The following is a 13,242-nucleotide window of genomic DNA, read 5'->3' on the forward strand; positions in this document are numbered from 1 at the left end:
AAGAACTGCTGGCCAAGAAGGAGCAAGAGCAGGCTGTTGCCGAGCAAGCAGCGTATGATGCTGGGATGAAAAAAGCTTCTGACAGCTTAACTGCCCAACTTAGAGGAGTTGCCAGAGCGTTCTGCTCGGAGGTGTGGGGCCGCGCTTTGGACGCTGCGGGAGTGGATGCTGACGCAGTAATCCGTATTCCCGACAACATTTATTATCCCCCTGCTTTATGCTTAGCCCCTACTCCTCCAGCACCGACAACTGATCCTGTAGTGCCTACCCCTGCTTCTGCTCCTTCTGATACCCCAGTCTCAAAGGACCCTTCTCCCCCAGCCCAGCCCGTGGATGAAGTAACTGAGGGTGAATTGGCTGAAGAGCCAAAAAAGAAGAAAAAAGAAAAAGACCCAAAGAAAAGAAAAGACAAGCAACCTGTTGCGTAGTCCTTTCGTAGTTATTGCCTCTTTTTTGTTTTATATATATTTATTATTATTTTTTTTTTACGGATGTAAGGGGCCATATGATTGCCCCGGTTTTGTAACAGACATTTGCTGAGAAATGAATACTTAGCTCTTTTCTTCTATTTCATATACACGTCTTATTACAATATGATGTCATTTTTATTTGTCGTTTTGTATGTGACCAGATAAAAACTTACTTGAACTAACAATCATAATTCCACTACGAAGTAGTTCATTATACTTGTGATTTTAAGAACCACGAACAGTTTGACCTGAGCACCATAATTTCACCACTTGACCTTCTTTGACGTTTGAAACGGAAAGTTTGAGGTTCAATATGCTATTGAACAACAAGGCTCAATGATTTATTTTATGTTAGTGCTTTACATATTTGAGATTTCTTTAGCCGTGATTTTGTTGGACTTACAATTCCTGTGTGATGGTTTGCAAGTGATTAATTTCTCTTAGACTTGTGGCCCGAGGAGCCGAACAAGCACTAAGGTCAGTTTAACACTTATGCTTTTGCAAGTGATTAATTTCTCTTAGACTTGTGGCTCGTGGAGCCGAACAAGCACTAAGGTCAGTTTAACACTTATGCTTTTGCAAGTGAATAATTTCTCTTAGACTTTTGGCCCGAGGAGCCGAACAAGCACTAAGGTCAATTTAACACTTAGGTTTTTGCAAGTGATTAATTTCTCTTAGACTTGTGGCCCGAGGAGCCGAACAAGCACTAAGGTCAGTTTAACACTTATGCTTTTGCAAGTGATTAATTTCTCTTAGACTTGTGGCCCGAGGAGCCGAACAAGCACTAAGGTCAGTTTAACACTTATGCTTTTGCAAGTGATTAATTTCTCTTAGACTTGTGGCCCGAGGAGCCGAACAAGCACTAAGGTCAGTTTAACACTTATGTTTTTGCAAGTGATTAATTTCTCTTAGACTTGTGGCCCGAGGAGCCGAACAAGCACTAAGGTCAGTTTAACACTTATGCTTTTTGCTGATACAGAATTTGAAACGAACAGAAGCCTCACACAAAAGGAGATTCTTTTCTTAATAATAATATCGTCGTAAGTTATTTACATTCCAAGGGCGAGGAATCACCCTTCCATCCAGATCCTCTAAACGATAAGCCCCTATACCTGCCATTGAGGTAATTCTATATGGGCCTTCCCAGTTTGGACCCAATTTTCCCCAGGCGGGATTCTTTGCTACCCCCACTACCTTTCTTAGTACCAAATCTCCTGGTACCAAGGGCCTGGTCCTAACTCCCTTGTCATATGTCTGCTTGAGCTTCTGCTGATAGTTGCCCATCTTCACATTGGCTATTTCTCTACTTTCCTCAATAGTATTCAAACAATCATTCATCAGATCATGATTGCTCGCTTCGTCATACTGGTCGGACTTCAGGGTGGGAAAACCTGACTCTAATGGTATTATAGCTTCCATCCCATACGTCATTGAAAAGGGAGTCTCGCCTGTTGATCTTCGGGGTGTAGTGCGATAAGCCCATAATACATGAGGTAATTCTTCTACCCAGCCTCCTTTAGCGTCATCCAATCGTTTCTTCAAACCTGCCAAGATGACTTTATTTGTTGCTTCGGCCTGTCCATTTCCTTGGGGATAGTACGGTGTGGAATATCCATTTCTTATTCCCATTTCTGCGCAGTACCGCCGGAAAACTTTGCTATCAAATTGAAGACCATTATCAGATATCAAGGTATGTGGGACCCCGAAGCGAGTTATGATATTTTTCCAGATGAATCTTTTTGCATCCACATCCCTAATGTTGGCTAATGGCTCGGCCTCCACCCATTTCGTGAAGTAATCCGTGCCGACGATGAGCCATCTCCTATTACCTGTTGCCCGAGGAAACGGCCCGACGATATCTAAACCCCACTTAGCAAAGGGCCATGGGCTGGACAACGGATTTAAGTTACCTCCTGGTTGATGTACATTGGGTGCAAACCTTTGACATTGATCACACTTCTTGGCATTCTCTTGAGAGGTTCTCTGCATGCTTGGCCACCAATACCCTTGGGTCATGGCTCTATGTGCTAATGATCTTCCTCCAGTGTAGCTCCCACACACACCCTCATGCAATTCTTCCAGCAAAGGTTCCACGACTTCAGGATGTACGCAAAGGAGGTACGGACCTGCATAGGAACGCCTATAGAGTTTTTTCTCCTCCGATAGCCAGTAACGGGGTGCACTTCTTCGTATCGTCTCGGCCATCTTTCTATCTTCAGGTAGTATTCCGTGCTGTAAGAAAGCTATAATTGGGTCCATCCAGCTTGGGCCTACATGAATGCTGTGAACCCGTACTGCCGGGATGCTGGTTAAGCTAGAGGACAACAAATCCTCCACCATAACCATACGCGGTAACTTCGATCCCAGCGAAGTGGCTAACATTGCTAATGAATCAGCATGAGAGTTATGTCCCCTTGGGATTTGCTGTACCTTGAAACTGTCAAACAAACCCAACACCCCTTGGACTCGTTTCAGATAGCTTTTCATCCGCTCATCTTTTGCCTCAAACTCTCCATTAACTTGTCCGACCACCAATCGGGAATCACAGAACACCCTCACTACTTTTCCTCCCAAATGTTTAACCATCTGGGAGCCCACTAAGAGAGCCTCGTACTCGGCCTCATTATTAGTTGCTGGGAATCCCAACCTCAATGACTTTTCAATGACTAGTTTCTCGGGGGATATTAACACAACTCCAACCCCGGCTCCCTTTCGATTTGATGCCCCATCCGTGTAGACTTCCCATGGAGTGATGTTTTCCGTTCCAATGGACATTATTGACATCACGGCATCTTCGGGATAAGCCTGACCGTCCGTGAACTCGGCCACGAAGTCGGCAAGGATTTGCCCTTTGATAGCCGTCCGGGGCATATACTTGATATCATAAGCTCCCAGCTTGGTTCCCCACTTTGCTACACGACCCGTATAATCCGATTTTCGCGTGATAGCTTGTAGAGGCAACTGAGTGAGTATCACCACGGTGTGAGCTTGGAAGTAATGAGGCAATTTCCTTGTTGCGTGCACCACGGCTAGAAGCGCTTTTTCCAGCGGTAGGTATCGCTGTTCAACTTCTTGCAAGGACTTGCTGACATAGTATATTGGTTTCTGGACCCCGTCATCATTCCGTATTAAGACAAGACTTACGGAGTGATTTGTGACGGCTAGATAAGCATATAGCACTTCTTCCTTCTCGGGCGTTGATAGTATCGGCGGTCTAGATAGGTATTGCTTTAAATCCTCAAAAGCCAAATTGCATTCGTTAGACCACTGGAAATCTTTCCACCTGTGCAAAAGGCGATAAAATGGGCGGCACCTGTCTGCCGACCGCGAAATGAACCTGTTCAAGGCTGCAATCATGCCAGCTAACCTCTGCACCTCTTTCGGGCTCCGAGGGGGATGCAATCCTAAGACAGCCTTAATTTGGTCAGGATTAACTTCAATTCCCCGATGAGTAATCATGTACCCCAAAAATTTTCCCGAGCCCACTCCGAAAGAACACTTTGATGCATTCAAGCGTATCTTATACTTTCTTAACACCGAGAAGGTCTCCTGCAAATCTGTCAGATGGTCTTCTATCTTCTTACTTTTGATTACCATGTCATCGATATAAGCTTCCATGTTACGTCCCAACTGCGCATCGAACATTCTGGTCACCATTCGTTGATAAGTGGACCCTGCATTCTTCAGACCAAAGGGCATTACTCGGTAATGGTAATTACCATTCGGGGCACGAAAAGCCATCTTCTCCTGATCATTCAGTGACAACGGGATTTGGTGATACCCTTGGAACGCATCCAAGAAGCTCATTCGGGGGTGTCCCACAGTTGCATCCACCAATTGGTCAATTCTAGGAATAGGGAAAGGATCCTTGGGACATGCCCTATTCAGATCTGTAAAGTCAATACAGACTCTCCATTTCCCATTTTTCTTTTTTACTACGACAGTATTGGCCAGCCATTCAGGATAGAAGATCTCCTTGATCGCACCGGCTTGCTTTAGCTTCCCAACCTCCTCTTTAACTGCCTCGGCGTGCTCTTGAGATGCCCGCCGAGGAGGTTGCTGTCTAGGCGTCGCATGAGGGTTAACATTCAAATGGTGGCAGATAACCTCTGGATTAATTCCTGGCACATCATAAGTCGTCCATGCAAAAACATCAATATTATCTCGCAGGAATTGAATCAACTCTTCTCTTTCCTGTGTCGGCAGCTTGGATCCGACTTGAAAATACTTCTCTTTATCTTCCCCAATAATTACCTTGGTTAGCTTCTCGGCAGACCCTTCATCTTCAACTGGGCCGACTTCCTGAGCAACCTCCTTTAATTGCTATGATGTTTCAGGAACTTCCCCTTCCAACGAACCTCGGCCCGTACGAATAGTGGCAGACATTAGACATTGCCTAGCCACCGTTTGACTACCATGTAACACTCCCACGCTTCCCCCTGTAGGGTACTTCACCATCACATGTAGAGTTGATGAAACTGCCTCCATTGCATGCAACCACGGTCTGGCCAAAATGGCCGTGTATGAAGAATATGCCATAACAACTATGAAGTTTACATATACCTCGGAACCCTCCACCTGCACAGGCAGCCTAATCATTCCTCGTGGGATCACCTGGTTTCCATCAAAACCGACCAAGGGATGGTCGTATTTTTCCAAGTCCTCCTCTTTCAACTTCAATCCATTGAATAGGTCCGGATACATAATCTCGGCACCACTTCCATCATCCACCAAGACTCATCTTACATCATATCCCCCGATACGAACTGTGACGACCAAGGCATCGTCGTGGGGTTGAAACGTTCCCTCTTTATCCTTATCAGAAAAACCCAAAGTAAGCGTCACCAAGGATCTGAGTCTTTTATTTGTTTGATGATTCTCTTCCACGTCCTCAGTCCCACACTTGTTTTAAACGGACATGACCCGAGAAGGGTTCCCAAAGTTTCCTCTCGGCTGGGTCAAGATGACGTTAATAGTGCCTAAAGATGGTTGAGGGGCCTGACCCCAAAATTTCCGAGTATCTAGTTGTTCCTGATTCCCATTCGGCTTTGCCAATAAGTGGTTGATCTTCCCGGCCCTAATCAATTGATTTAAATGGTCGCGCAACGTCCTGCACTTCTCCGTGGTATGCCCCTTATCCTGGTGGTAATGGCAGTGGAGGTTTTGGTTCCTCAGGGATGCATCGCCACTCATTTTGTTTGGTGGCCTAAAGTATGGCTCATGCCGAATTTTCTCCAGGATGTGATGCACAGGCTCCTTAAACAGTGAGTTAACTAGAGGAGGCTCGGCGGTCCTCGGATGGCTTGTAAAGTCTCGTTTGGGCCGAATACCTTGAAACCCCCCTTCCCGAAGATCCTTCCTCTCTAGATATCCTTTCATTTTGCCTTTGCTTTGCATCTGATCCTCCTCTACCCGTTTATATTTATCTATCCGGTCCATAAGCTGACGCATATCTATCGCGGCCTTCATTGTCAAAGACTTCCTTAAACCATGCTCCGTGGGAAGACCCACCTTGAAAGTTCTCACGGCTACACTCTCCACATCCCCATCAATTTCATTATACGTTTCCCAGTATCGGTCAGAATAGGTTTTGAGTGTTTCACCTTCCCTCATGGACATAGACAGTAGAGCATCCAAAGGTTTTGGAATCCTTGTACAAGTTATGAACCTTGCTCCAAATGCCCTAGTCAATTCCTCAAAAGACCTCAGGGAACCTTCTGCCAAAGCATCAAACCACCTCATAGCCACGGGCCCCAAACTGGAGGGAAAAACTCTACACATCAATGCCTCATTATTCGAATAAACGGCCATCTTCTGACTAAAATGACTAACGTGCTCCACAGGGTCAGTCCTCCCATTATACACAGTAAAGATGGGTTGGGAAAACCTACGAGGTAGCTTTGCCCTGTTTATCCTTGCCACAAAAGGGGATTTGGCAATTTGTCTCAGGGCTTTACCCATTGCATCACCCCCGTCCTCGCGATATATTCCATCAGTATCGGGCATCTTCGTCACTCTCAGCTGCTTTGCCCTAACGCCCGAAGACACACTAGCATGGGTCATACTTCGAGTAGGCTCAAACATTGGGGGATGAATTCCTCCTGGGTTCGCTTCCGAACTATCACTGGAAGAGCTAGCATTATCCTTACGTCTCCGCTTCTTACTATCCACACGCTTGCGTAAGTACGCTATCTCAGATTGCATCTGTCGCAACACATCGTCGCGAGACATATGCCCCTCAGTTAACGATCGTTGCTCAGCCCTATGATCGCCATCATATGCCTTCACCACGCCCGAAGTATGCCCTTTCCCCTTATCACGCTGGAGACTTACAGCTACGTCCCTGCTTCGTGAGCTTACAGATTCTTCCCCTTCCAAATACACCTCCGCCATACACTTCTAAATGGAATATGCTACGCTGTTGTTGTTCCCACAGACGGCGCCAATTGTAAGGACCAAAAGCTCATAAAATCAACTTCAAAACGTTACTATTGCTCTATTCACTTAAGAGTCCTCATACAATACATTTTGTAGAGAGGGTTCAACAACAAAAAGCCCCCTTCTCGTAATCTCTTGATTCCTATTTATACTATTCTCTGTTTTCATCGTAGCCTTACACCTTGCAATCTGCGGTCCTTTTCCCGTGACACTTGTCCGTCGGCAATGGAACAAGATTCCACTTTGCATCCCGCACTGTTCAGGTCATGTCCACATTAATGCGACGGATAGAGTAGATGCTTGCTAATTAATGCGGCCAGAATGGTTGTTGCCAAGCATTTAATGCAACCTTGCAACCTTCCAAATCAGCCTATTACAACCAGATATTTGTAACATGCCCCTTATTTAGTTATCGTCCACGCCACCTCATCTTCGGGCACACCTGGAGAGAGCTCATCTTTCCTTCTAAATGTTGGCCTTCCTTTCTAAATGTTGGCCTTCCTTTCTTCGGGTCCTCGGGTTCTTAGGTCCTCGGGTCCTCACATTTACTAATAATAGTTTTATCAGTAACTTTTTATTAACGTGATTTAAATTCTATTAAATTTTTTTTAAGGGATTGGTTTAAAAAAATTTCATTCTAATTATTAACTACTATGCGCTAATTTCTAACTACTAAAACCCACAATTGAAATACTAATTTGTATGAGATACCACTTCCAAAGATTAATATCTTAGCTATTATATATTATACACTGACTTTTTCTTTTTCTTTTTTTCCAGAAGAAGTGTTTCTCTCTCTCCTTGCAAAACAAAGGTATTATAACAAGAATTAGCTAGATAAGGGTAAGACAATACCACCTCTTTTCTGAAATAAATGTTAAATTCAGATCATTTTTCATGCATATACACACACATGTAGCATGCAACGTACAAGACTTAAACTTTAAGTTTAACTTAAATGTGGTAGGTTGAAACTCACTCAAGTTTCAGTGTCTTCTTTCATGCTTTTGGGGACAAAAATTAAATTATCCTGTGAGTCTCTCTATACTTCAAATTTTTAAATGTTTAGTAATTTAGATTATTCTTAATTATTGAATTGAGATTTCTACTTAAACATGATTTCAATTATTGTTTTGGATAATTTTTAACTATTAAATTCAAAAATTTTCCATTTAAATATATGTGATTAATTGAGCCTTAAAGTACAATGTATTATTAAAAATCATTATATATATATATGCATTTTATGATACCTTAGTCTCACACAACATGCATACATTATGTAAACTAAAAGTAAAATATTTATTTATTTTAAGTAAATTAATAAAAAAATTATTTAAATATAAATTTTGATTAAGCCGTGCATTGCACCGTCATAATGCTAGTTATAATAAAAAGAGCCTTCGGTTAAAATGATATTTTTAATGAAGAGACCTTTTATACTCAGAGAAATAATCCCATCCGTCAAAATCAGTTGGCCAATAGTCTAGAGACATTTACCCTGAGGTCTAAGCAGTTTATGCCAAACCTAAGCATAAATTTATGAAATTTAGTAAGCAACTAGACTTGTTAAAATCGAAATTACCCCTGTGACTACGTCAAACTGACATAGATAATTTGGCCTTTAAATCAATCAAAAGGACACTCAAAAGGACACTCTAACCTCACTTATTACCCCCAATAATTTAGTATAAATATGCTAACATTCCATTCACATTTTCTATACTTCCTTGCTATTAATTTGCGTTCACATTCATTCTCAGTTATACGTTTGACACTTCCATGGAGTCCCAAGACCCCCAAATCCCACAAAAAAAAGACCCCCAAATCCCACAACCCCATAACCATGCCCTCCAAACCCCACCTACTGAAACCACTCACCACTCACCCTTGTTCAGTTGTGCTGCTAACTTTGCCTACAAAATGAAAGCCAACTTGGGTTTTCGGTCCAAATGTGCTGAATTGAACGGAGCAATGGGGGACTTAGGCACATACATACCAATAGTGTTGGCCTTGACACTAGCAGATGGCCTTAACTTAGGGACAACATTAATATTCACCGGGGTCTACAACATTATCACTGGTGCCATCTATGGTGTTCCTATGCCAGTCCAGCCCATGAAAGCCATAGCTGCTGTGGCCATATCCGGTACCGGTTTTGGCGTCCCGGAGATCATGGCTGCCGGAATTATAACCGGTGGAGTATTGTTTGTATTGGGTGTCACAGGTTTGATGCAACTAGTGTATAAGCTAATTCCTCTCTCTGTTGTTAGAGGAATTCAGCTAGCACAAGGCTTGTCATTTGCACTCACTGCTGTCAAATACGTTAGAACAGTTCAGAATTTTTCTAAGTCTAAGTCTATGGGAAATAGGCCTTGGCTTGGATTGGATGGCTTGGTTTTAGCTATTGTTTGTGCTTGTTTTATTGTTACTGTCAATGGTGCAGGCGAGGAAATGGAACACACAGATGAAAGAGAAACCACCAACGGTCATGATGAAGAAGAAAGTCCTAATACAAGAAAAAGAAGAAATTTGAGGAATTTTATTTTCTCACTTCCTTCAGCTTTTTTGATATTTTTGTTGGGTGTGGTTTTGGCTTTTATAAGAAATCCAAAAGTTGTGAACGACATCAAATTTGGACCGTCATCTATAGAAGTAGTGAAAATATCAAAGCATGAATGGAAGGAAGGTTTTATTAAGGGAGCAATTCCTCAACTACCCTTATCAATATTGAATTCTGTGGTTGCTGTGTGCAAATTGTCCTCTGATCTTTTTCCAGGAAGAGATTTTTCACCCACATCGCTTTCGGTCACTGTGGGGTTAATGAATGTGATAGGGTGTTGGTTTGGAGCTATGCCAAGTTGCCATGGTGCTGGTGGGTTAGCTGGACAGTACAAGTTTGGAGGCAGAAGTGGTGGGTGTGTTGCAATTCTTGGTACAGCTAAATTGATATTAGGTTTGGTATTAGGTACTTCTTTGGCGAAGATTTTGAACCAATTTCCTGTTGGGGTACTTGGGGTTTTGCTCTTGTTTGCTGGGATTGAGCTAGCTATGGCTTCAAGGGACATGAATACCAAAGAGGAATCGTTTGTGATGCTTACTTGCACAGCAGTTTCACTAGTGGGTTCAAGTGCTGCCCTTGGTTTTGTGTGTGGGATTGTTGCTCATTTGCTTCTGAGGTTAAGAAATTTTAGCAAGGATCAACCTCGTTCTACGATATGGATGCGTGACCCATAGTGACAAGTTTCCAATTAATTTTTAGTATATGATCTCTCTTTCTCAGTGTAACCGCGTAAAAGTATGTGGTTGTATTTTGTTTTTAAGGGTATTTTCTAGAGTTTGCCTACGGTTTGGAATTTGAACCACTATGAATGAAAATTTAGTGGTAAAAAAATTGGGAAGACTGTCTTCCACGTTTTTTTTTTTTTTTGGTCTTTTGATGGGGGACTACAACTCTATAGTTGATTAGAGGGCTACTCACTTCACTTCAACATGGCGAGTGACTGAGTTCCTAAATTTGTTGCTTGTTTCTTCCATGCCTACAATGTAATTATGTAAATATTGGCTTGCTTTGATGATATAAATAAAGGTAGTAGCCACACTTTTGTAATTGTCGTTGCTTCACTATTGCTTTTCTTTCGTGTTGTTCACTATTGTCCTTGTCTCGTGTGATGCTTGCAAGTTAGATTCTTGTTTGGCGCATAAGGACCAGTATATTAAATTATTAATTAACTTCTTGCATACATTTCCATTTGGATTTGAAATAAAGAGATGCAACATAATTGACTTGGAGACTTGGGAGTTCATTCCTTATAAAGCTAATTAAAGTGACTAGTTAGAAACTCTTCATTCTCCTTCTCCTTAGAATCAAATATACTTATAAAATAAATAAATTCCTCAAATTTAAATTAAGAATAATTACTAGCATAAATTGTTTAATGGGGATTTAACAATACATGATGATTTAATGGTGGTCACTCCACAAGTATAAGTGTTTGTGGAGTGTGGGGTGTGGGGTGTGGGGGATAAGGGCCGAGGTTCAAGTCTCTAAGAGGGAGTTTCACACACATATACACTTAGATTAGACTAGAGTAGAAATTCTATCTTGTATAAAAAAAATGATGATTTATGTCTTAATGATTTTACTCTCACAAAAATTTTTGTTATATTATAGATTTGGAATAATATGATGCACCCATGAATTCTAGTTAGCTCAACTCGTGTAAAGTTTCTTTACATTAAAGAAGGGACTTAAGTTTGAATCTATCATAAACCAAAAATTAATTGGTATCTTGAAATGATGATAAAAATAATTATTATAGAGTAGAAACTATGAATTAATATCTTATCATATAAATTAAAAAAAAAAAGTCATGATACACCTAAATCCTAATTATTTCAAATTGACATATTAATAAAGTAGGTGAGTTCAAGTTACACATAATGTAATCTTAGTCAATTAATGTTACATCACTTAATAATTTTCTATTATATGAGTTTTATTTTTATTTTTTGACAAATCCATCTTTGGATTATATTTCCTTTTAATACTCTTTATGCTTACAAATTATTAAGATTATCAAATATTGATAACTATGTCATCTATAAAATATTAGAATGTTTAAAATTTGATATTTTATTTTTAAATTATATAAAAAATAACAATTGATTCATCAAATAGTAAAAAACATCAAATTAACCCAAAATTTATCATGCATGTTAAAAATAATGAGAAAATTTAATGCAATGGTGGGATTTTGAATATATTAATTCATTTTTAAATGTCGTCAATAAACAATAGGTTGGATTCGTGTAACACTTGGTGTAATTTTTTACCATGTTAGACAATTTAATAATTTTTTGTTGGATAAGTATTTGATTAATTTAACATTAGTTTACATTTTTTTTTTTCTCATATCCTTTGTGCTTACCAAATTTTAAGAGATCAATAATTGTCTTATCTATAAAGTATTTAAGGTAAAAGCACTATTTTGGTCCCTACATTTTGGAGTCATAGTCAATTTAGTCCCCACATTTTAATAACAATCAATTTGTTCTCTGTTTTTTTTAATTTATATTCAATTTTGTCCTTACCATTAAGTCACTAACAGAAATTGCTTAAGTGGCAAACAGTGTGCTTTGTTGGCACACTCAAAGTTGATTTGTCAACTAAAATAATAATAAATTTTTTTATTGGCATTACACCTCAGCATCTGAATAAAAAAATAATTTATCAATATTAGAAAAAAAAACTATTAAGAACAAAAAAAAAAAAAAACATGAATTCAGATTTGGGAAGTTGGAAAACATAGATCGAACTGAAATTCCTTCAAGAAATCACTAAATTTTCTTCAAATCCTCTCCTTCGCACATCAACCTCTGAATCTCTAACTTCTTTTCAACTAACCCACCCAAAAAAAAAAAAAAAAAATCGGCTTATTTACATTACTTGGTGTGCTCTTGCCCGACTTCATTTTCTCGACGACCACCACCACCATTAAACTCAGTTGCTGGGGACAAGATGACAAGTTCATTGTGACGAACTTAAGCCATGGATTGTGACGAAGATCTAAGTGTGACGGAGGTATAGGGTAGAGACAAAGAGAGGGAGAGGAAGAGAGAAACGTAGAGGTGGGGTAGAGATGGGTCTTATTCGTAGAGAGAGGGAGAGGAACCATTTTGTGCTTGTTTTTCTTTGATTTTAATCATTTGATATTATCCCTTTGTATCTGTGTATGATATTGGAGCTTCAGAGGTTGGATGTAACTTGTGAGCTTCATAGTTATTTTGTTTTGTGAATGTATTGAGTTTGATTTGACTTGTTTTGTAACTTTTGTTATAAATAAAAATTTTGGATTGAACCTGTAAAGAAATTTTTGTTCAAATCTATATGTACTGGGTTTGTGTTCTTCCCATTTGAAAATAAATTTAATTATATATTTTTCTGGGCTTATGTTCTTTGAGTTCATATTCAATCTGTGTTCTCGCTTCTCAAATCTGAATTCATGTTTTTTTTTGGTTATTAATAGTTTTTTTTCCTATTCTTTTTTTTTATTTCTCTAATATTGATAAATCTGTGGTGACATTTTTCTTATGTCAATAAATAAAATTATTATTATTTTAATTATCATGTCAGCTTCAAGTATGCCAACAAAGCACACCGTTTGCCACATAAACATTTTCTGTTAATGACTTAACGGTAACGACCGAATTGATTTGCAATATGAAAAAAACAGAGACTAAATTGACTACTACCAAAATATAAGGACTAAATTAATTGTGACTCCAAAATATAAGGACCAAAATGGTGTTTTCGCCAATATTTAAATTTCAA

The 13,242-nt window shown here is 39.8% G+C and overlaps 2 protein-coding genes across 2 annotated transcripts; one reads left to right on the forward strand and one right to left on the reverse strand.

The window, feature by feature from the left end:
• Positions 1-1,428: 1,428 nt before the first annotated feature.
• On the reverse strand, positions 1,429-3,341 carry LOC142612345 (uncharacterized). Its single transcript, XM_075784448.1, has 4 exons — positions 2,410-3,341; positions 1,959-2,127; positions 1,545-1,844; positions 1,429-1,440 (listed from the first exon to the last, which is right to left on the reverse strand). The coding sequence occupies exons 1-4, from the start codon at positions 3,339-3,341 to the stop codon at positions 1,429-1,431; spliced, it is 1,413 nt and encodes a 470-aa protein (XP_075640563.1).
• Positions 3,342-8,653: 5,312 nt separating this feature from the next.
• Positions 8,654-10,512, forward strand: LOC142613013 (molybdate transporter 1-like). The gene has a single exon (XM_075785194.1). The coding sequence runs from the start codon at positions 8,691-8,693 to the stop codon at positions 10,143-10,145; it is 1,455 nt and encodes a 484-aa protein (XP_075641309.1). The 5' UTR covers positions 8,654-8,690; the 3' UTR covers positions 10,146-10,512.
• The last annotated feature ends 2,730 nt before the right edge of the window (positions 10,513-13,242 follow it).

This window comes from Castanea sativa, chromosome 10 (genome assembly GCF_040712315.1).
Source record: "Castanea sativa cultivar Marrone di Chiusa Pesio chromosome 10, ASM4071231v1".
In the NCBI taxonomy this organism is placed as follows: Eukaryota; Viridiplantae; Streptophyta; class Magnoliopsida; order Fagales; family Fagaceae; genus Castanea; species Castanea sativa.

Coding starts and splice junctions, on each gene's coding strand:
- LOC142612345 (XM_075784448.1), bottom strand. CDS start 3,341: ATGCCCCGGACGGCTATCAAAGGGCAAATCCTTGCCGACTTCGTGGCC. Junction 2,128..2,409: donor AAGTGTGATCAATGTCAAAG/GTTTGCACCCAA, acceptor TCAATTTGATAG/CAAAGTTTTCCGGCGGTACT. Junction 1,845..1,958: donor GGGTAGAAGAATTACCTCAT/GTATTATGGGCT, acceptor CCCACCCTGAAG/TCCGACCAGTATGACGAAGC.
- LOC142613013 (XM_075785194.1), top strand. CDS start 8,691: ATGGAGTCCCAAGACCCCCAAATCCCACAAAAAAAAGACCCCCAAATC.